Source organism: Sturnira hondurensis, unplaced genomic scaffold (assembly GCF_014824575.4).
Source record: "Sturnira hondurensis isolate 20B ecotype Veracruz unplaced genomic scaffold, ASM1482457v3 Scaffold0009178, whole genome shotgun sequence".
NCBI classification, from domain to species: domain Eukaryota; kingdom Metazoa; phylum Chordata; class Mammalia; order Chiroptera; family Phyllostomidae; genus Sturnira; species Sturnira hondurensis.
The window spans coordinates 1368777-1392852 of NW_028081809.1; the positions used below are offsets into that span (position 1 = coordinate 1368777).

The 24076-nt window shown below is 41.9% G+C and overlaps 1 protein-coding gene across 4 annotated transcripts; it reads left to right on the forward strand.

The window, feature by feature from the left end:
* Window positions 1–1074: 1074 nt before the first annotated feature.
* On the forward strand, window positions 1075–23285 carry MRPS5 (mitochondrial ribosomal protein S5). 4 transcript variants are annotated; one of them, XM_037056759.1, is made up of 12 exons: window positions 1075–1280; window positions 3189–3269; window positions 6972–7109; window positions 11271–11396; window positions 13008–13241; window positions 14897–14931; window positions 16341–16431; window positions 18471–18517; window positions 18972–19029; window positions 19327–19389; window positions 21668–21804; window positions 22906–23285. In XM_037056759.1, the coding sequence occupies exons 1-12, from the start codon at window positions 1199–1201 to the stop codon at window positions 23128–23130; spliced, it is 1317 nt and encodes a 438-aa protein (XP_036912654.1). In that variant the 5' UTR covers window positions 1075–1198; the 3' UTR covers window positions 23131–23285. The 4 variants fall into 4 exon arrangements, with proteins under 4 accessions (XP_036912654.1, XP_036912657.1, XP_036912655.1 ...); XM_037056762.1 differs by lacking the exon at window positions 1075–1280 and adding an exon at window positions 1450–1468; XM_037056760.1 differs by lacking the exon at window positions 1075–1280 and adding an exon at window positions 1510–1590 and having other exon boundaries at window positions 3190–3269.
* Window positions 23286–24076: the final 791 nt, after the last annotated feature.

Sequence of the window (24076 nt, forward strand, 5' to 3'; positions counted from 1 at the left end):
GTTTCATTACTTGGCAAAGGATGACATGCAATTACAGGAACAGGAGGAGATTTTGGGGGCCAACTTTTTAGGCATCCTGCCTAAAATGAAGGGGCCCATTAGGCAGCAATTCTCCATCCCTAAATAATCTCTGTGCTTGTCTCCCAAACCTCTGCCAGCACTAGCTGTAGATCAATCTCTTTTAAGAGAAATGGTTTTTTTAAAGATTTTATTTATTTATCTTTAGAGAAGAAGGGAAGGAGAGAAGGAGAGAAATATCAATGTACGGTTGCCTCTCGTGAGTCCCCTGCTGGGAACTGGCCCGCAACCCAGGCATGTGCCCTGACTGGGAATTGAATCGCGATTGTGTGGTTTGCAGGCCCGAGCTCAATCCACTGAGCTACATACACCAGCCAGGGCCCAATCTCTTATCTTTTAAATGAGCCAATTTAAAATAGGCAGGAGTGAAACCAGTTGTTTAGTTCAGCAAAGGAAAAATAATAGTAGATGAAGGAGCTATCAATTGTGATAATCTTGGGCTCTAACTTGTTGTTACTGTGCTTGCTTTTCTGTATGTTTGAGCATTTTACATAAAGTTTGAACGCCAGAGGTCTATCTGGGCAGTATTCCTAGCTTCCTACAAGACGTCAGTGTCTTTTCCCTTCTGGGTACCTGGATAATCCTGGAAGGGCCAGATGAAGTCAAGCCCAGGTGAGTAAAAACATGCCCAGATTTGAGATACAAGTGTGTGGCCAAACCTTAGAATCGTATTAAAGTTAATGAACTCCACAGTGTTACTGGAGTGGGTATGAACGACTTCCCTACATTCGCTGTCTTACACCACGGACCTCTACTCAAACCCTTCTCCAGACTTCTATACCTCAACCACGTAGACCGAGGGGAAGGTCACTGGACCGCCCCCGTCACCTTGGAGATCCGGCTGATCCCGCCCCATCCCGCGAGACGACTCCGAGCCTGCCCAATCCCAACCCCTAGCGGCGACCAGCCCAAACCCCTCTCTCCGGTCCTCACACGAGGACCCTGCCAGGTTGTCCGCAGCTGCGCCGGTCTTTTTCCACCCTGGTGCAGGTCGGCACGGTCTCCCACCCGGGGCTGCGCGGCGGCACAGCCGTCTGGCCTCGGGAATTCAGTCGCGGGGCGCAGAGGGCTGCCGAGCTACGAGCTGCAGTTCCGGCAGGCGGTGGGGAGGGCTGCCTGGATGGGGCGCTGCTGGGGCTCCAACATGGCGGCGGCGGTTCGTGCGGCAGGCTGCATCTCTGCGTTGTGTGGCGCGCCAGGGGGTGAGAGCGGGAACGCGGGGCAGGCACTGGGAGTAGGGCGGGGGTCTCTCCCAAGCGGAGATAAGCGGGAAGCTGCGCGCGGACCCTGGGGCCCTCACGCCGGGCTCCGTCCTGTCCTGATCTGCTGTGTGACCTTGCGCGCGCCCAAGCCATCTGTGAGTCTGCAAAGCGAGGGAGGGCTGGACGAGGTCAGTTCACCAGACCGCTTGCGCGTGCTTGGCAGAAAGGGCCCGGGAACCGCAAGCAAGCGTCGCCCTCCTGACGGGCGCGACCCACAGATTCATTCGGTGATGTCCATGCGGGGATTGAGGTGGGTGGCGGCCAGTAAAGCTTGAGAGCGGGGTCGTAATGCAACTGGAGTCGGATGGTATTATTGTCAGTCGTGTGAGATCCCGGGCTGGTCAAGGCCGTTATTAAAGAAAAGGGATGCTTTGAATGTCAGTAGTTTTGCTGTCGCCCTCTTATCCCCACCCCGTTGGCTGTTTGCAGCTGTGCAGGAGGGTCCTTAATTTCTCCACATTCTCGCCAACATTTGTTGTCAGTGCTCTTGATTATAGCGGTCTTAGCGTGAAGTAGTATCATTCTGATTTTAATTTGCATTTCTTTGATGGCTAATGAGCATCGTTTCTTACTGCTTATTAGTCATTTGTTTATGGTCTTTAGAGAAATGTCTTTACGTAACTCTTTGCCCGTTTTAAAATTGTTTTTTTTATTAGTGAAGTGTAAGAGTTCTTTATATTTTCCAGATGCAAGTACCTTGTCAGATATGCGATTTGCAAAAAAATATAGCCCATTCTGTGTGTTGTTTTTATATTTTGGTATTGTCCTTTGAAGCATAAGTTTTAAATTTCAGCAGAATCTGCTTTTTTGTTTTTGTTGTTTATACTATTTGTGCCGTATCCAAGAAACCATTGCCAAATCCAGGGTCTTAATGATTTACCTTTACGTTTTTTTCTGAGTATTACAGTTTTTGCCTTTACTTTTAGGTCTTTGGTTCATTTTGAATTAATTTTTATGTATGATGTGAGGTAGGGTTCTGACTTCACTCTTTTTCATGTGGATATTCACTTGTCTCAGCACCACTTGTTGGAAAGGTTATTCTCTCCCCACTGATTTGTCTTAACACCCTTTTCAAAAGTCAGTTGCAGACTAATGCTGTTAGAGCCTGTTGTGAGGCACTGAACTCTATGAAATGGTACTCAGCGCAGTTACAGCCCAGCACTCTGGAGGAGAGAGGGTAGCAAAGTGTTGAGGGAGCACTGCACCTTCACTAAGAGGTGCTTTTTCAGACAGACCACAGAATGTGTCAGGGACACAAAAGGATGCAAAAGCAGAGTGTGTTCAAGACTGACTATGAGTCTGGTGTGGCCAAAGGTAGCATGGAGGGAGTGAGGCTGGTGTGGATGGTGGGGTCCAAGTAGCAGCCCTGTAGGCTATGCTGAGAAGTTTTGGTTTTGATCTGCAGGCTGTAGGTGATAAATTGTGGCTGTGAAGAGACTAGCAACTGGACCTGTTAGTTTAGAAAGGCCTGCCTGGCAGCAGATGGTGAATTATACCGGGACAGACCAGAAGTAGTAAGACCTAGTAGGAGATTGTTGTTAATCACCATGTGGCTGAGGGGTGGTGATGCCTGAACTAGAAAGGGGAAGTGAGATCATAGGAGGGTTCAGCTGACAGGTGGGTCGATTTTTGAGGAGAATTTACAGGGCTTGGGAACTGGTTGGATGTAAGAATGAAGGAGGTGTGATGTCACTTGGGCAAGTGGTCATGGAGCCCAGAAATTACTCGTTTACTTGTCTTGGTTCTTTTAGTCTATAGATATTAATATTAATGTTAACAGGGGTTTTACTGTTTTTGACATCTTTTTCATGCCATAATGTATCTTAATTTTTTTTTAAAATTTTACAGGTCATTTATGGTCTAGGCAGCTTTACATCAACACCTTTCCAATAGCTTCTACTTTGGCGTCGAAGACTGTTCTCAGAAATGGTGAGATTCATTTATCCAGCTACCTTTTCTTACAAGATCTAATGTAAGAGTACTTCATGTAGTTTTTAGAAATGTAAGTGAACAAAGCACATTCTTTATCATTGGAATGTGTAGGGTCTAAAGAATATTATTCATGATTGCAGTTATTATAGTTCAAATCTTTAAAAATATCTACAGTTGCTTCCTTTGTCTTTATAACTTGTTTCCAGAGCCCCTACCTCTGTGACTTTCTAAATAAACTCTCTCTTACAGTTTGGAAACAAAAGTAGCTACAATATATCATTGAGTGGTTACTGTGTTTCAGGCTTATGATACGTAATCTTGGGCAATTCTAACAGGTGTTTATGAGGAAATCATTACTGTCATTTTATGGATGATGAAGTAACAACACTCTGAGAGGCTGGCTGAGTGACTTGGCCAAGGTCATACAGACAGTAAATGGCAGGACTGGGTCCTGAGTTGTCTGGATGCTGTGATGTCTCCTCCTCTCAGAGTTTTTGAAGAGGCCTCTGCTCCTGCACTGACATAATGCAGGGCTTTGTCTTCAGTCCTCTCCAGAAAGGGCAGAAGCTGAGCCTTGCTGAGCCCATGTTGTGCCTGTGGTCAGTTTAATCCTGCGTTTTCACATGGGCTGTGAATTGAAATCTCATTGCATCCTTGAGTTTCTGGAAATCTGTGTGCTGGGCTTTACTTTTAGTGTTATTCCCTTGCATTGTTAACTCCATCTGTCAAGATGCCTGTATACCTTGCCCAAGGTGTCCAGCAGAGGAATCTGGTAGACCTGGGCTCTTCCCTTTATTTATTCATTTGTTGGTAGTGAGATTCATTCATTCATAAACTATTTATTCTGCCCTTTACTATGAGCCAGGCAGTGTCCCCAAGCTGGGCTGATGTGAGGAAGTCAGAGAGGAGCAATCCTGGCTGAGGGGACAACCCTGCAGAGGCCCTGAGTGCAGAAGAATGCTGACTGGCAGAATGATGGCATACTTCTCTGATCCAGCACTTTCTACCTTTTCAAACATGGGCAAATGTCACCCCTCAGACCTCAGTTTCCACATCTATAAAATAGGGACAGTAGTCCCTGCTTTGATGATTGTTGTATCATTTCTTAAAATATTGTATTTCTACAGACTACTAAAAGGTTTATATCTGGAAGGTTTATACCAGTTCTCTTTCCTACTCCTTCCCATCTTCCATCTTGTCAGACACTTTGAATTCTTTCAGCTTTCTTCTGGTTGTATTTCTAAATAGATTGTGCATATTGTTTTTGTCTGTATTAACATTGTTATGCTAATTTTTAGTCTTTATTATTAAATATGTTGGGGTGGCATTAGCTAATAAGATCATGAAGGTTTCAAGTGTACATTTCTATGATATGTGATTTGTGTATTTCACTGGGTGCCCACCACCCAATGTTATGCTAATTGAAGAGCTCCTCCACCTCCATCCCTGCTTTTTCCTGCACAAAATTGTTCTATGCACAATTTTGATGGACTCTGTGGATGATGTTTTCATTATTAAGATTATGTGTATATTTTCACAGCTGAGCTAGTTAGTGTTCTGTCATTACATTTTCTCCTATAGTTAGTAATTGCCTTTATTTTAAAAAGTTGCTCAGTGTCCTCTGTAGCTGTTGTGATGTTTGTGACAGATTGGTTAGAAACATAACCATAATTTTTCTAAAATCTCTTAAATGTCACTAGTGAACCAGCTTGATCTAATAGAAGAAACCTAGTTAAAAGGAAGAAACTCTTCATGGTGAAAACTGTCGGGCAATAAAATGAGACCTTCAGGGATGCACTCTGAGCCTTTGAAGAGGTCAGCCAAGGGGGCCTCTTGGGCTCAGCCCTCTGTGGACTCCATGGTGGTTGTTTCCTGAGACGAGACATCATGGTTTGAAATTAAAAAGAAGTCAAGGGATCAGAACAAAAGTGATCACTAATTGTCAGTGGGTAATTATCTATAACAGAGCTTCAGAATGTGACTAAGCAGGAGCTGCTACTGTCTACTGTTTTAAAAATCACAACAGAATTTAAGTAAACTTAGTCGTAGTGATTATATATGGAAAGGTTATTCCTAAACTCTTAAAGTTGAATTCTTTCTCATTTCGGAGTTGGATCTTTTTAGGCTAAATACATTATTAGCTGTGAATAGTATTTGTCTTTTTAAAGAAAGATTAAGGAACTCTAAATCTGATGATAGTGATTTTTATTATACTTGAAGAATATCAAGTATATCAGATTTCAGTTTTAAAGGGTGTAAGAAAAATTCATGTCCAGTTGATATTTTGTTGTGGATTGAGGAGATTACAAGAAAAGCTAAAAATGTGTCCAACAGAATGGGGTTTAGAATGATTATTTAAACCTAAATTTATTTAAAGTGAAAAGCCATTATTTTCCATTTACTTTTTATTGCATAATTCACTAAGCGAACTACCTCACAGTATCACCTGAGCCAGCTTCCACCTTCATGCCATTGTACTCAATGGGATTGAAACTGGTGTTTAAATCTCATTTACTAACTCATCTAATGACTTGTGGCAAATCCCTGACCGCGTAGGCCTAAGTTTCTTGTGAAATGAAGGGGTGGATGAAATGATTTTTAGTTATTAAAGGAGATTATTTCTTTATTTTTTCAATGTAGGTAGATATCCACAGTGGATATTTTGACAGATTATTGTAGTCATAGTATAAATTTCCCTCATATACTCAACCAGATTCTTTTTTGTTGCCATGAAGATATTTCTGGTGTTTGGCCCTGTGTGGGATGAAGCAGTCGGTACCATATTCTCTATAACTTTTCAGACTGGAGGGAGAGCTACTGTCACTCTCTGACTGCCTGTTTGTCAAGCCCAGTACCCTTAAATGACCTTTTTTTTCTCTACTTCCCTCATAATCACCAGGTTCTCCACTGAAATGCAGAAGCTCAAGCATGTGCACTTTTTCCAATCAGTATTTCCATTTCCTGGAGTCCACCTTCCTCTCACCCCTGCCATCTTCCTCACAGGACACCACCGTTCATGGCATTGTTAAAATACCTGCCTCCATTTACATACATCTTTTTTAAAGTCCGTCGTCCCCCCCCCACCCCCACCCCCAAACAACCTCTCATCTCCAGCTTCAAATGTATCTGTTTTCTTCCCCAAAGGCAACCATTGTTACCTTCTTGTATATGCTTCTGGAGCTGGCCTATTCACACCCCACTCCTTATTTGTTAAATGAGAATCTGGATGCTCTAAGCACTGTTCTGCACCTTGGTCTAACCAGGTCTTTGCTCTCCGCATGGGTCTTTCTTTCCTTTGTCCGGCAGCACACAGCAGAGGGCGCCATTTGCTGGGAGGAAAGTGCTGTGCCGGGGTCGGATCCTGCAGCATGGCCACCGGCTGTGCGGGCAGGTCTACTTCCTTCTTTAGACAGCTCCAGCCATCGTGTGGATGAACTGAAACTTCTCTAACTAGAATGGCCATTTTGATTACCAGTCCAAAGTTTTGTTTTAGTTTTAAAGGAAACATTGTCTTCTGCATTGACTCTGCATAATGCAGTGACTCTGCATTAACCTATCTTCAAAATATGATTCCTGAACTTAAAAGTTCAAGATTTTAGTGACTTATTTTTATTAGGAGTGATTAATTACTTGGTGCTGGCAATGCTTCTTCACACACATGGAGCCTCTAACCCAAAGTTTTACTCCATCTACCTACAGGTCCTTTGTCGTCTCCAGGAACCAGACACAGTTGTCCTTTCAGCCACTTGACCCGTGCGCTACAGACACAATGCTGGATATCTTCTCCCAGCAACTCGATGGGCCAGCAGTATAGATCCTATAGTTTCTTCACCAAATGTACGTAGACTGGCCACAAGCTTCCCATTTCATGAAACAGGAAAATAAAAGGTGCTTTTATATCTTAATGTTTCTGATTTTTCTTCTTCCTTAACTGAATTAACATTTTAGTAATTAGGATATGATGTACTGTTAAAAATGATGTTTCTTCGTGTACCTTGTAGAATGGTTTCACATGCTACCAGTGGTGGTATTTGCATTTTACTTTGGGGACCACTGGTTGACTTTAATGGCCTCGTTTGGGGTATCTGAGGCCGATTTAGAGTCACACCAAGAATGTATTCAGTCTGTTTTCAGTTGTACTTTAGTTGATGTAGGACATCTGATCAGGAACAGTTCGGTTTAACCAGACATTTTGTTAACACTCCTCTGTGACTTGCGGTAGAATTTGAAAGAGTCCAATCTGGACTGAAGTAAATGGAGATTGAAGTTACAACTCAGCATCAGGCAGATTTTTAAAAGCTAGAATTATAAAGCCAATTTATTTAAAACTATGGGATAAATACAGAAAATCAAAAAAAGAAAAGCACATATAACCCTACTGCCCTGAAATCCTGGGTTTGCCGTCTTTTCATGCAGCAGTGTGTTACATTTTTTTTCACATTAGTTCATGGACTCCTGTCATGCAGCGTTACGGTGGCTGGGTGTTTCTCTGTGTGGGTCTAGTTCGCTGTAATGTGGGGGTCTCTCATAACTAGGTTGTTTGTGTAGCAATGCAAGAAGGAGGACCAGGTGGTAGGGACATGACAAGTAGCATAGGCATCAGGGTATCTGTGGATTTAGGTGCAAAGAGAAAAGAGAGGTGGGTGGAGTTGGAGTCTCCTGATGCTCCTAGCCTGAGTGTTTCTAAGAGCTGGCTTTGACGTTTAGGGGCTATATCAGACTCAGAGGCCTTGGGAATTTTTTCAAAGAGTCTTTGCCCTGCCCTAAAAGGCTTTTCTCTAACTCCTCTTATTCTAGAGGTACCTCTTGCCCTCTTAGACCTCATCCCTGCACTGTTCTCCCACCAGCCTGTAACTTTGCATTAACCTGTGTTCTTTCTCATTTATGGTATCTTATGATTTTATTGCTTGCAAGTCATACTGAGATTACCTTCAAGGGGATGGACTCAGTTGAAGACTATGTTGAAATTAGTAGGGGGCTAGTTTTTGCTGTTTCAGTAGGAAATAATCTTTGATTTTCCAAATTTCCTCTAAGAAATTAAGAAAAAAATTTTTTCAAAATTCATTAAGATTTCCTAAGAATATTTAATGTTTTAGTTTACATAGCTGTGGTAGTTAATAGGAGTATATGTATTAATCTACTTATACCCTTCCCAAAAAATGCCAGAAAGAGTTGAAATAATAGTAAAACTATTCTACATGGAATTTGAGGTTAATTAGAATCCTAAACCAGTATGTCCTGATATTAAAATAATAAAATCTTTGTCTAAACAGTCTAATTTAACTTACAGCCATTTAAAAATTATGTTCATGCCCTCACCATATGGCTCAGTTTGTTAGAGAATTGTCTCATACACAAAAGGTTCCAGGTTCAATTCCTGGTCAGGTCACATACATAGGTACCTAGGTTGGGCATTTGACCCTCAGTTGGGGTGCATACAGGAGGCAACCAACTGATGTTTCTCTCCCCCCAACACACACAACTCTTTCACTCTAAAAAAAAACTATCCTCAGGTGAGGATTAAAAAGTCTTTTTAAATTGTGGTCATGAGTAATATTAAGAATATGAGATAAAGCTCACAATGTAATAAGTAAAAATACAGGATACAAAATTATACGTATGTTATAATTTCAATTTTGTCTAAACAAAAATGTATATATTTATGTATGTGCATGAATAAAGAAAAAGGTGGAATTTATATTCTAACAGTGATGGGATTATGAATTGTTTTTCAAATTCTTCATACTGCCTATATTTTCAAGATTTAAAAAATAACTTTCTGTTATAATCTTAAACATGATTAAAACCATTTTAAGTAGATTGATGGTATTCAAAAGTTGACATATGACTTGTCTTTATCCAATATAGTTAGAAATTTTTTCCCCCTTTCATAAAAATAAAATGAACTAAAACTTCAGTTTTCTACATCTTTGCTTAAATACTAAGTTCTTATTAACATAGAATAACTCACTCTGATTTGCTTATTTTGATTCTAAGCAATGTAAAGCTCTGTAGTCAATTGGCTTCTTAATATGACCCCGTTAGAAATGTTCTCATTTTGAACTTTTAGGTTTGGATGGCATTTGTAGGTACTATGATTTTTAAGCAGTCAGGAAAGGAAATCAGATCTTTAGAGTTTAGTCTAAGGTTGGTAATTTTTTTTTTAAAAGATTTTCAAGAACTAAAAGATTTGTTTTTAAACAGATGGGAAAGAAGGGAGAAAAAGAGGAAAACATCCATGTGTGAGAGAATCAGCAATAGGTTGCCTCTGGGACGCCCCCAGCCGGGACCTGCCCCGCAGCCCGGGCATGTGTCCTAGCCTGTAATCAAACCTGCAGCCTTTCCCTTCCCTTTGTAGGACGACACCCAACCCACTGAGCCACACCAGACAGGGCTGCAGCTGGTAATTTTACTTTGAACCTCTGGTTCTTATAAGTGAATTAACGTTATCCTAAAATTTGAGCCCAACCTAAACTCTGCTGCCATCATGGATGGCATCATACAAAGCAGCATATGACGTGGAATTACGACCTTCAGTTATGAAGATCAGGTATAATAGTATGTGTGTGTTTTGAAAAACAGCACCCTGTGCAGGTAAAAGCATTTAACAGTATTATAAATCTAAAACACTTTTCTTTCCATGTTGCCTACCTTGAGGGTCAAGGTAAGGCCTTTCATGAAGCAAGCAGGTAGAACTTTTAAACCATAAGGGCCCATGAGAAAAAGAGAATGAAATGCTCATTTGTCTTCTAGAATATGTTTAGTACTTCAGGCATGCAGCTATAGATTTTTTTACCAGTACTACATTTATGTGGCTCTTGATTCTTTATTAAATCAATAATGTAACAATCTGTGGCTGTACAGTCAATTGGTGATACCATGAAAGGCTGGAAATCCTTAGGAAGAGAAAATTTAAATCTAATAAATGGTATAGCTATACCAATAAATTTCAGAAGTAAAGAATCTGAACATTTCAGAAGCACAAAGGAGAAAATACTAATTGCAGTGTATGGTAGGAAAAGATGTTGGGATCCTAGAAATTCACAAGTAGAAATAAATCAGCGTCAGGGTCTGTACATAAGTAAAAGACAAGTATGATTTTTTTATCCTCGCCTGAGGATATGTTTATTGATTTTGGAGAGAGAGCAAGCAGGGGAGGGGGAGAGAGAGAAAACATCAATGTGAGAGAGAAAGAAACTGGTCAGTTGCCTCCTGTATGTGTCCTAATTGGGGATCAAACCTGCAACTTTGGTAGGCACCCTGGCCAAAAATCGAACTAGCAACCTTTGAGGCAACCTTTTAGTGTGTGAAACAACTCTCCAACCAACTGAGCCACCGAGCCAGGGCAAGGCACACATGATTTAAGAGAAACACACTCACATGCAAGTATTGACTACCAGGCTCAGATTCACTCATTTTTTCCTGTGTATTGATTAGACTTTAATCAGAATTGAAGGTGAATTTGGGCATTTGATTTTGAAGGATACGCAGAGATTTTAGGGCATTCACAGAAGAGTAAAGCAAAAAACCCCAAATATTAACATTTTTTGTCAGATTGACAAATCGATTCTTATTTGGGCTAAAAAACCTTATTTAAGAAGGATAATTGTTAATTATCTCAGTGGTTATAATGGAGGCACGAGGGCAGGAAGAGACCTGTAACATAGTTGATTAAATGTCTGGGAAACAAATCTGGTAAATTGGGGGTGGGGTGGGTGTGTGTGTGTGTATGTGTGTGTGTTTGTTTTGTGAGTGAGATTTAAATGTTGGCGGTCTTGTGGAGGAAGGCCCTATTTGAAAGTGGCAGAATTGCCTCCTCTTGGGCTTTCCAAATGTAACCATGTGGTAATGGGCAAAGGATGATTTAATGTTGCTTTCATTGCTGCAGTGTTGCAAGTGAAGCTGGGTTCTTCTGGCTCTTTTTTATTCATTGGGAGACCATGGATCAGTGCTAAAAAATTTTGAGACATAAATAAATAAAAACCCGTTTCATTACAGTGACAGCAGACGAGTTGTGGAAAGGTGCTTTAGCAGAGACTGGTGCTGGAGCAAGAAAAGGAAGAGGCAAGAGAACTAAGAAAAAGAGAAGAAAGGATTTGAACAGGGGTCAGATCATCGGTGAAGGTAAACTCACTCACTTAAAAAATAGCTGCTGTACTCCACGCCCCACCCCCACCTGCCAGTTTTGTAGATCTTTGTGCAGTCTAGAAGCATTAAGACATTTCTCTTGAGGGGCATTAGAATCTGCTGCTTACATATTGCTCCAGGATTCTGGGGGCGGGGGGGAGGCTGGATTTCATAGAAAGGGATTCATTCATTCCTTCAATAAGCCTTCAGTGCCAGTGTGGCATCTGCTTTGACACTTCCCTTCTTCAGGTGATGATTCGGGGTAAAAGATGGAATAAATGGAGAGTTGGCAAGCTGTCTCTGCAAAGGGACAATAATAATAATAGTAAATAATAATAGTAAATAATCTCAGTTTTGTGAACCACATGGTCTCTGTTAAACCATTGAACTCTGCCATTGGGGCACAGAAACTGTCATTGACAAGACATAGCTTGTTCCAATAAAAGTTTTAAGTGGTAGACTGAATTCAGCCCATGGCCCATAGTTTGCCAACCCCAGGAACACATGATTGTTTATTTTTGTGTTTTTTTGAAGAGTAAAAATAATATGGTGTACTTGAATTGCCATTTTGTACTGTGGTTGCCGACAAATTATGGTTGATAGTAATAGCCTTTTAGGCGTGAAAAAAACACCTTCACTGTCCTTCTAGTTACTCATGTCTACTTGGATGTTTTTTTTTCCTGACTTGGCTTGTATTTTATAACACTTAAAAAATTATAACCATCATGCATATATACTTTTCAGTAAAAAAATCAGACTGTTGGAGGAACCTAAGTCATCCTGGTGCCCTTTCAGTAACTCCCTTCCCAGTTGTTACCCCAAGGAAACCACTGATGGCATTCTGGTGTGTTTCCTTCTGACATTTTTAATGCTTTTATAGACCTAAAAATCCTAAAAGAAATATATATATTTTCTTTTTAAAATAATTATACCATGTGCTACATACTGTTCTTTTTTTAAAAATTTAATTTATTTATCTTTAGAGGGGACGAGAAGGAGAGAAATATCAATGTATGGTGGCCTATCGTGAGTCTCCTGCTGGGAACTGGCCTGCAACTCAGGCATGTGCCCTGACTGGGAATCGAACCACGATGCCTTAGTTTGCAGGCCCGTGCTCAATCCACTGAGCTACACCAGCCAGGGCAATACTGTTCTATAATTTACCTTTTTCACTCAGTAAGAGGTCTTGGAAATTGTTCCACATCAGAATCTGCAGAACATCCTCATTATTTCAGTCCAGTGCAGATTTCGCAGGTTAGAAATGCCATGGTTCATTTAACTCAGTCCATTAGTGCTGGGCGTAGCACATTGTTTCCATTTTTTGCCTTTACAAATGTCACTTCAGTGGACATCCTTGTCCAGGCACACATAGGTCTCCTACCTGTGTGGGAGTATTTCTTTAGACAGTACCATGAAGTGAGATTAATAGCTGTTAAGGTAGGTACATTGAGAATTTTTGTAGATGTGCCAGGTGTGGCCTGCCTAGTGATTGTGTCAGTTTAAGCACCTACAAGCAGTGTCACTCGTATACCCATCACCTGGCATTTTAACAATCAAGAAATGAATGCTTAAAATTTGTTTTATTCATGTATGTTTTTAAACCTTCAGGGCGTAGTGGCTTCCTATGGCCTGGTCTGAATGTCCCTCTTATGAGGGATGGAGCTGTGCAGACCATTGGCCAAAGAAGCAAAGAAGAGCAGGAGAAGGTACAAGCTGACATGATCCAGCAGAGAGAAGAGTGGGACCGGAAGAGGAAGATGAAGGTTAAGCGGGAGCGAGGCTGGAGTGGAAACTCATGGGGAGGTGTCAGTCTTGGCCCTCCCGACCCTGGTCCCAATGGAGGTAGCAGAGTCTTGGTTTTGCTTACCTTTATGAGAGAGTACTTGTAGTTCTAGAGTTCCTTAATATGATTTTACTTACTTATCTGTTTAGATTTTTTTTTCCAAAAAGGGATTTGAACATCATTGAAATAATCGTATATTATTATCCTGCTGTATTTTTGGAACATTAGAGGCCTGTAACCAAGACGTATCCCACAAACAGGATGCCAAGACCTGGGTTCTGACATTGTTATTGTGTGGTTCTCAGAGCCGTAAATGTGGTGGTGTGTGTTACGGAGCTACGCAAGCATTTTCCCAAATATAACAGATCATGGGGTGCCTAGGGAGCCGTTTCCATAGCAGAGGACGAAACAGATAGTTGTGATTAAGCCTCACATAAGCACACATGAAAGAAAAATTGGTAACACCTATCAGGCCAAATTAGAAAACAAAGTCCTCCTCACTCCCCCACCACCTGTGTAAGTAGAGAAGTAAAAGTCACCTCACATTCATTCTTGAGGTGGAGATGAAGAAATAGATAGGAATGGGGCTGCTTTCTTAAGTTTGGCTTAAAGAGAAGAGCAGAGGTTGAGATGGAGAGACTCTGGGGAACATGCTCAGAGCTGAATAAAGTGCTTCAGAGGGGAGGAGAAAGATATGGGGGGAGACAGTAAGAAACAGTCAACTAAGTCCCTAATCAGGGCCCAGATTGAGAGCAGAGAGAAGTGGGTTAACTCCTGACGGATTCGGGGGAGCCAGTGGGGTTGGTGGTAGACGTGTGTGGGGGGCAGGCTGTGTGAAAGATGCCTGTCTGGTGGCTTCCATTAGACTGAGGAGGAGGGCCATCTGCTGAAGGGAGGGTGGGGCACTGATGAGCGTGGCCACCGAATATTTTGATGAGAAGTTGGGCCTTTAGGACTGGCTTCCAGTGGAGTGGGAATTGAACAATTTAGAAGAAAGAAGACTGACCATGAGTTGGTACTTCTTGAAGCTGGCTGATGAATACATAAGCTGTCATTCTGCTATTCTGCTTTTGTAAATGATTGAAATTTCCTATTGTAGAAAGTGGAAAAAATAGTATTTGAGGCTGTGTGGTGAGTGGAAAGAGGCTTGACTAAGGGAACACAAAAGGCTGACAGATGGCAGGGAGACTGAATGTTTAGGGGCCCCTATGTGTACTACGCTTTGACTTCTCTCCAGCAGCACCCAGCAGGCCAGGTGTGGCCAGACAGCCGAATTGGTTTAGGCCTAGACAGTATGGTGGAGAGAAGAGGGTGAGGCAGTCGAGGATATTCACAAGATCTGGTGGAAATGATGGACTGGGGTGTTGGCTGAGTGGGTGAGGCTGTGAAGACCAGAGAGGGTGGGAGAGAAGAGAAAAGTGTGGTCAAGAGTCTGGAGGTGTTGGGAGCTCCAAGAGCCATTGCCTGGGGAGTCACAGAGTGAGAAAGCTGGAGGGGTAGGAGGATGCAGTCAGGGCGGTGGTGGCTCCATTTATTAATTTAATGGTGGAGCGGTCTGGTGACAGTGGAGGGCCAGGGCGTGTCCTGGGAAGTGGCATTAAAAGAGCTGAGTTCTGACTCACATAACTTTGATGATTGTGCCTGTGTTGAAAATGCTTTTGTACACTGATTGTATAGACACGTATCTGTATGCCTGTTTCTTTTCTTTCTACAGAAACATATGATGATTTTGATACCAGGATACTGGAGGTAGGCATGCTGAATGTAGTACCCAGTTAGGCCTTTGGAGAAGTTGGGAAAGTTGGGGTGGGTAGAGTGGAGATAGGGCAAGATAACTGTGAGGAAAAGCCTTGATGTGTGATGTGTTTTCAGACACAGAGCTGATTTGGGTAAGAAAATAATGAAACTTGAGTTTCAGTCACTTGGTACTGATTCTCCTGACTGTTGCCCTTTTGTAGAGGCTACCAGTTGAGACCTGACAAATCAGCTTTGGTGATGTTGATAACAGAATTTGGTGATTACATTTAGAGTTCCCTCCTTCCTTAAGCTAAAGTAGCATTAGCAATCTGTCCTTGAATTGTGAACCAGCTGTATCTGGCATCATTTCAGTTAGCAGAGACTAGGAGCCATGGGGCAGGAGTGGAAAGTGTGGAGCTGCTGTGAATATATTGCTCGTAATGGGAAATCACCCAGCAGCCCTTGGAGACTGAAGCCTGTATCAGGTAAACTTCAGTCCCTTTCCAGGGCAGCCCCTGAAATAGGCGTCTTCCCTTAGAGCTGGTGCTGCAGTCTTGGTCATTGTTAACTGCCATGTGGAGTAATCATTTATTGAGTTTGTGAATGGACTTGTACATTGTTTCTTCAATACCAGTTGTGTTATAGAAGTTAAAATATGTTTACAACTATTTTATATCTTTGGGCCCTAGTGTATATGTTTTGAAAGTTAATTCCCTTGAAGAATTCTTGTGTATGTGGGTGATTTCCTGTAAGATGATCCACAGGAGTGGACTCCAGCTCCCTTTTCCTTTAACCTCATTTTATGGGAAAGGGGCTGCTATGTAAGCAGTTTAGTTAACACTCATGGTCCCTGGCCTTTTATATACCCTCCCCCGAAAAGCAGGTCTTCCTGTAGTTCATAATAAGCAGGTATTTCCAAATTTTTTCTGTTTTCAGATGAACCTAATCCTTAGTGTACAGGTCCAGATTTATGCTAATATACTGTATTTTATTCTTTCTAAATACACATTTTTTTCATATTTCAACATCTCTGATATTGGATGCGTCTTATAGCCACCAGCTATAAATTATGTCAAAGTTCAATCAGTAACTTTTTTCTTTGTCTACATTGGTTAAAATGGGGTACTTGGACTTGTGCGGTTTCAAATACCTTTAAGTCACCTCGGCTGGGTTGCTGCTACCCTGTGAAATAGGAAGAGAGAGTCTTACTTCCAGTTCACTCCTGAAGGAATAGTCTAGGGAGAGGCTTCTTGTGGAGGAAGTGTGTGTCTGCGCTTGTGGTCAGAGATGGCTGTCTCTATTCACCACGAGTGTGCATGTGTGTCTATGCGTGTGTTCATGCACATGTGAGGAGGCCGCTCCAGTTTCCCACTTGAGAATTTTCTTAAGGTGTAATATTTGTGAAACCTTCTACCTTTTAGGTACGAAATGTTTTCAATATGACAGCAAAAGAGGGAAGAAAGAAATCAGTCCGTGTCCTAGTTGTTGTGGGAAATGGCAGAGGGGCCGCAGGTGAGTGGGCTCTGGGCACGCGGGCGGTGCTGGTGACGGTGCTGGTGGCGGAGGCAGGGTGATAGGTGTGGCCTGTACTCGGCTTTGAGTCCGTGGGCTCAGGCAGCTGGCCAGACTTTTTCTACTGGCGAATGAAATATTTTAGGGTTCGAGCTCACAAACTTTGTGGTCAACCCATGAAGACCCTTGGAAAAGAAAGAGCAGATCTTCCCACGTCGGCCTTTTTCTGTGAGGACCAGTGGGTGTTTTAAAATTTTAAAAGGCTAAGAAAGACTTGGGAGAAAGGTGACACTCCAAAAAGGTCAATTATGTTTACTCTAATTCATAGGTTTGCCACTCACTTAAATTTTCTTTATACTTTTCTGTAGGTTTTCATAGTGAACGCCTGTTTTTGAAGTGTATTAACTGATTGTGTGAGGGAAAGAAAACTGCCCATTAAACCACATTGACACTTTATAACAAGTCATACGTAGCGATAGTATGTTGCCAAAGGAGATCGATCTTAACAGTTATTTTTGTATCTTTCCCGAAATTATTTCTCCATATATCTTTTTATAAAAATTTACACAAAGGGATCATAGTATATCCATAATTTTGTACCTTTTCTCACTTTGCATTGCCCAAAGATCTTGCTGTATGAGCATAAGTAGATGCCCCCTGATTCTTTGTGCTGATTGCATAGTATTCCATTGTATGAGTAAGTTTAATTTTTGTTACTTTTTCTCTATTGGTGAATATTTGTTGTTTCAAATTTTGTAGCATTTATTTAAAAGCACAGCTCATTGTATATGTAATTTGTTGTACTTTGGCAAGAATGTCAGTAGAGGAAATTTCTTATACTAAAATTGCTGCTTCAACGTCATGTGCACTTAGAACGCTGACAAGAACGCTGCAACCTCCCAAAAGGTTGCACCAGTTTACGTTCGCCTGAACCCTCACACCCTTGCCAGCCCTGGGTAAAGTCAGACTACTGATTGTCAGTGTCACAGTGAAACTTACCTCTTTATTTTGCTTTGCACTTCCTTAACTGAGAGTTTGCACACCATTTTATATGTTTATTGCCATTATTGAGATCTGTCAGTTCATTTGCTTTGCCCATTTTTCTGTTGGGCAATTGTTCCCCTCATTGAGGATATGGCTCTTCATGGGGTAAAGGCATCGGCCCATTGCTATCGTATATTTTGATTTTCTTTTTTTTTCACACATAAGTTTAAAATTCACAGAAGTTGTTTTAATCTTCACGTAGGAAGTTTATCAGTCTTTTTTTACTTCTAGTTTTGTGTTTGCTTTTTTGGTTTTATACTTAGAAACCCTTCATCTGAAGGTTGAAAACATTTACTCATGTTTTCCTCTTGGACTTCTGTGGTTTAATTTGTGTTTTAACTAGAAATTAGACTCCTTTTGTCCCAAGTACTCAGGTGTCTGTTATCTCTCATGGAGCGATACTGTCTTCTGTTACTTTCCTGAACATTATAACTTTCAAGTACATTCTTCAGAGTAAATAATTAATGGTGACAGCAAACAGTGGAGGGGTCTCTGGTAACTTGTAACAAATCTCATTTATGGGGCTAAGCACTCACACAATCAGGAGTCACTGATTGTATCTCCTGGTTCATTGAAATCTGTGTTGCATCGGGAAGTTCCAGTGAAATCATACTTTTACTCTGTATCAGTGTATGTTTTCCCAACCTTTCTGGTTATTTTCAAAAATATTCAAAACTGTGTGTGTTACTAATTTAGGGCATGGTTAGGTTTTATTTTTTTGTTGAGTATATGTAGTTTTATGTAGAGATTTATAAAAGAGTAATGTTATAGATATCATAGATAATCAAATGTACTATTTCCAAAATGCCCCCAAACAGATAAGCAAATCCCTATAGCCTCATGCTTTACCAGTTGTTTTGGATAGCAGGTGTTCTGTGAGCAGAAGAAAAATGAAGGGCTGTGAAATATTGTGGGAGCTGAAACTTGAAATGTGATGAGAGACATGATGTAGCAAATGTATGCCCCTTTTCATAGTTTGGCTTTTTCTTTTAAAGGTTTTGCCGTTGGGAAAGCCACTGAACGGTCGGACGCTTTTAGGAAAGTACGTGCAATTTTTTGTTTGTTGACAGGCTGGCTCTGTGCGACACACCATGGGGACCACATACAAAAATGAAATAGGAGCCCTCCCCTGAGGCTTGCCGTCCGAGTTTCCATCTCTCACAGATAGCAGTTTCTGAAATGCCTGTGTTCTTTCGCATCATTTTCAGCAGACTTGTGATCGTTACCAAAATTGTGAGTCAGCTTGGAAAGTGTCTCACACTAACAGGATGTTCGAGGACGCTGAGGAATTATTGTTCATTTTTTGAGATGTGATAGTGATATGAAGATTAATATTTCTTTTAGTAAATCATTAGCTTTTAGAAGTGTATACTGAAATTTGTTGTGTATGTTTGAAATTTTCCATAATAAAGTATTCTGTGAAAGGTATTTTTTGAAATCTCTGAGAAAATCAAATTTTAACAGTAGATTTAAGAAGAATATTTTTCTTCTTTTAGGCAAAGAACAGAGCCATTCACTATTTGCATTATATAGAACGATACGAAGACCATACAAGTGAGTGTTAATCTTTTCTTTTAAAATTTGTCGGGTTGCACTTGCTCGTTATGTGTAGCAGTATCTCTGTGGTAGTTTTGTTTCTCTCTGCTTGTTGTTAGGTTCTGACAATATACATAAAAAAAATGTAGAGACAGATTTTCTTTCCTGAGAAGGTGGTGATGAGTGAAATCAGACTTTGTCATTTACCCTTGGCTACTGGGTGTTGGCTGCTTGGGCCCTTAGTTGCTCTGTGGTATTTGCAAGGTCATTAAAGCTGTGTATCTAATTCTACTGCTCTGTGTTTTGACTCTCCAGTATTCCATGACATCTCTTTAACATTTAAAAGGACACATATCAAGATGAAGAAGCAACCCAGAGGTAATTAAAAAACTCATAACTTTTTGAAGATAAAGCAGAGCAGTTACAGTGGTTCTGTTAGTTCCTTTCTTTTTCTCCCTGTTACTTGAGCTCATTTTTGAAAATGCCAAATGGAAAGGCCTAAGTTAAGTTTTAAGAAGGCTGAATGATTTTATACCTAAATGGTTTTTGAAAGACTGCCCCAATCTTAATTTAATTGTAGAAGTTACCATTTTTTATCTTCCCTGTCTCCTAATTCATGCTGTATTTTTCAGGTGTCTATTGAATATGTAGTTTAACCTACTATGGTTCATTGGGGTTAAATATTCTGATTTTGAAGCTAAAATGGTATGATATTATAGACAGCTTTTCCTAAAGTATGTTCCCGTGCAAGATATTCATAGGTGTTACTTCAAAAAGAGTCCCAAGTAGGAAAACTGGATAAAGGAAAGTCAAAAAGTTGTTGCGTATCTTTGTGAGTATCGCAAAGATATGCGATACTTATAAGTCTTACGCACTGCTGTGCAGCGTGCATCTCCCAGAGGTGGGTCAAGGGTGCAGCATTTCCAAGCTTACTTAACTGTGGGACACTTCTGCCTGCAGGACAGGACTGAATTTCTCACCCAGCACTGCAAAGCATTTCCTATACGAAACACACACACATATATGAGTTTAGCTTTTATTAAACAAAATTTTGTTATATAATCCCTACCTGGAAGTCTTCACAATCAAAGTCCATAGAGTAAGCCCTCACATAAGATTGTTGGTAATGTTCTGCAAAGCAATGGCTACCACTGGTAGAGTGTCCGGTGTGGTCCAGGTGCCGGGCGACGTACATGCCTTCCCTTAAGTGCTGCCCATCCTACCTGGGTCATCCCTCGAGCAGTGGCAGGGCAGGGTCTGCTTCCGAGGCCCTCCGGACAGCTTCCTGGCACTCTTTTGCACGTGCACCTCTCCGGGGGTGTGTGCATCTGTACTCACCAGTATGTGTGTGCACTGTTCACACACAGACACATGTTGTGTGTGTGCATAACTACATGGGACAGCAAACCACCCCACTGTTAACCTGTCTTTAGCCATCCTCTAAAGCCCTCAGTTCTCAAATGACATAGTGTAGCTCTAGAGTCCACAATTAGTTTTCTCTTTCAAATAGAAAGGACAGTTCTAGGTAAGAATATGTTATGTATTTGTATCCAAATATAGTTTTTACATGCATATATTGAATCACCAAAAAAAGTGCCATTCCTTAAAGTGAGTGGGGAAGTTGCTGAGTTTCCTGTCTGTCTAATGCAAATGTTAACATCTAAACTTGAGGCTCTTTTCTCTCACTACCACCTGCATTTGCCAGGTACCGACCTCGGCTTCAGGGGCAGAGCAGTAAACGAACTATATCCGGCTCTCATGGAGCCCACATTCTACTGAGGGGAACATCGGATAGACAGATTCTGTTGAGGGCCTGAAACAGCAGTCAGGATGCTGGTGTGTGTGTGTGGGGGGGTCCTGGCCTTGGGGAAGGAAGGGTGACACTGTCAGTCTTGTGGTGAAAGGCCTCTCTGAGGAAGAGGTATTTGAGTGAGACCTTGAAAGTGAGAAGTAGCCGTAAGGGGAGAACAGGCAGGGAAACACCGAGTGCAGAGTCCCCGAGGTGGAGGCAGAGTCTCTGTGTGCGGGCTGCAAGATGTCAGGTCCTAGAGGGCTTTGTGGGGTGGAGTTCTTTATTTTTATTTCATTTTATTTTGTTTTAATTTAGAGAACAATGGAAAGTGAGTGCTTGAAAGGGGAAGTGATGTGTTTGGTTTGTGTTTTTAAAGCTCTTCCTGGAGAAGGTATTAGCAGACATGAGTAGGGCACATGGCTGGAGGGAAAACCAGCCAGGAGGTGAGAGGGGACAGGCCAGACGAACCTGGGGGAGAGTGTTAGCAAAGCCGAGAGGGTCTCCAGGAGGAGAAAGTGGATGTCTCCACTCAGTGCAACCAGGCGGTCACAGGCAACAGAGGATGTGTCCCTGGATCCTTAGTTCTTAGCAGGGTGCCAAGGACTTTTAGGCAGCTCAGTTAACCTTCATACCAACTTTGTTGGGTTTTTTTTGGCCCTTGTGCTCAAGAAATCTATATAATTCCTTTAATCTGAATAACATCTCATTTAAGTAAGATAGGGATCTTCAGGGAAATCAAGTAAGTTGTCAAGGGTCACCCAGCTGGGACATGATGAAGCCAGACTGTGACCCAGAGTCTCCTAAACCCAGAGCCTAGAGCCCTGGGAATGCCAGCAGGGTGACCCCGACTTTTCCCTTTTCTAGGTTATGGACTCCGCTGTCACCGGGCCATCATCACCATCTGTCGTCTCATTGGGATCAAAGACATGTACGCCAAGGTCTCAGGGTCCCTCAACATGCTCAACCTCACCCGGGGCGTCTTCCATGGACTCTCTCGCCAGGTAACCCTGCCTGGGTCTGAAACAGAAGTTGTGGTTTGCAGCCCGTCTGTGTGCATTGAGACCACCGTGTCCTGGGGCTGCCTGAGGACACAGGAGTTCTTTGCTCTCTGATTAGGTAGTTAATGCAGCTCAAGAGTTAATTCATGAAGATTAGTGAGTTGTCTTCATGAAACAACTCACCTCTTTTCTGATTTCAAACATGTGTAGACTTGGAATATTGCAAGGTGGACAGAGTCTGGAAAAATGACATTGAACATACCAAATATTTTAATAAGCCATCTGCTAAATGTATGTGCCTGTTTCCAGACTTTGTGCCTGCTTTCCCTCGGGAGCCCCACTCCTACGAGCCATCAGCAGTGGGCAGCAGCCTGTGGTCCGTTTTGTTTCTCAGCACCACCCCGACCCAAGTATAGTTATTTTGAACCAGATCTCAGACATCTTTGTATTTCATCCATATATCCGTATCTCTGAGAGATAAGGATTTGAAACTAGCCCACAATACTATTTATTTTCTTACCTAAAGAATTAACAGGAATTTAGTACTATCACACATCTCAACAGTGTTTATAGAAATGTCCATTCGTTAGATTTTAAAAAATTATACAATTTGAATCAGATCGCAGATAGGTCAGTACATTGTAAGTTTTTGCTATGTCTTAAGTCACTGATGTATAGGGTCCTGTCGTTTTTCTTGCATTTATTTTGTTGAAGAAACTAGATTGTTTGTCTTGTGATTTCCCAGTCTGGTGCTGACAACATATCTGTGGATCCTTCTTATCTTTTTGTGTCCTGTGAAATGGGAGCTAGATTGGGGCTTGACAAGATACCAGTTGATTTTGGGTACAACCTGGCACATAACTGGGGGGCTTCGAAGACCAGAGGCCAAGGCCCTTTCTCCATCCCAGTTGGGGATGGAGAGGCAGGGCTGAGATGATTCCACCTGTATCAGGTCACCCCAGAGTCAACTGAAAGGGATTTAACTCCCTTAAGTGGTGCAGTGGTATCACTGCTGACTTCTTCCTGGCTGAAGGCAGAGCCTGCTCTTTGAGTACAGTTGTGCCTCAGAGACCTAACTGTTGTTCTCCATTCGGTCTTGCCCAGGAAACCCACCAGCAGCTGGCTGATAAGAAGAGTCTCCACGTTGTGGAGTTCCGGGAGGAATGTGGCCCTCTGCCCATTGTGGTCGCCTCGCCCCAGGGGGCCTTGAGAAAGGATCCAGAGCCAGAAGATGAGGTTTCAGACATCAGACTGGACTGGGAGGAGGTGCGGGCAGCGCAGGGAATGAAGCGCTCTGTGTGGTCAAATTTAAAGAGAGGTGCCACCTGATCTGCCCTCGGCCTCACCAGCCACAGTGTCCGTCAGGTCAGCACCTGGAGGAGACTCATTTTCACACGTTGAAAGAAGAATGGGCTTTTTGTTGTTTTTAGGGAAGGACCAACTTTAACTTCTTCATTTACCAATAATAAATAATTACAACTTTATTTTTTAAGGGTTTTATTTATTTTAAGACAGGAAGGGAGGGAGAAAGAGAGGGAGAGAAACATCAATATATGGTTGCCTCTTGAGCAACCCCTACCATGGACCTAGCCTGCAGCCCAGGCATATACCCTGAGTGGGAATCAAACTGATGACCCTTTGGTTTGCAGTCTTGCACTCAATTCGCTCAACCACACCAGCCAGGGTGCTTTATTTCTTTATTTTTTTAATTAAAGAAAAGTTTTTATTTTTCTAGCTGTCTTTTTTTTATTGTTCAATGACAATTGTCCCCATTTTCCCCCCATTTCTCTCCCCTGCCCTACCTACCTCCTACCTCTCATTTTCATCCTCCCCTCACTCTCACCGTTGGCTTTGTCCATGGGTCCTTTATATATGTTCCTTGATGACCTTTCCCCTTCTTTCCCCCATTATCCCCTTCTCTCCTCCCATCTGGTCACTGTCAATTTGTTCTTAATTTCAGTGTCTCTGGCTATATTTTGTTTGCTTTTTTCTTTTGTTGCTTATGTTCCAGGTAAAGGTGAGATCATGTGGTATTTGTCCCTCACTGCCTGGCTTATTTCACTTAGCATAATGCTCTCCAGTTCCATCCATGCTGTTGCAAAGGGTAGGAGCTCCTTTTTTCTTTGGTGTGTAGTATTCCATTGTGTAAATTTACCATAGTTTATTGATCCACTGATTTACTTACGGGTACCCAGCTTGCTTCCAGCTCTTGGCTATTGTGAATTGTGCTGCTATGAACATTGGGGTGCATAGGTTCTTTTGGATTGGTGTTTCA

What these genes read in the sequence shown, in the direction of transcription:
- MRPS5 (XM_037056759.1), top strand. Translation starts at nt 1,199, where the DNA reads ATGGGGCGCTGCTGGGGCTCCAACATGGCGGCGGCGGTTCGTGCGGCA. An exon ending in GAAGACTGTTCTCAGAAATG is followed by an intron (nt 3,270 to 6,971) that starts GTGAGATTCATT and finishes ATCTACCTACAG; the next exon opens with GTCCTTTGTCGTCTCCAGGA. An exon ending in GGTCGGACGCTTTTAGGAAA is followed by an intron (nt 18,518 to 18,971) that starts GTACGTGCAATT and finishes TTCTTCTTTTAG; the next exon opens with GCAAAGAACAGAGCCATTCA.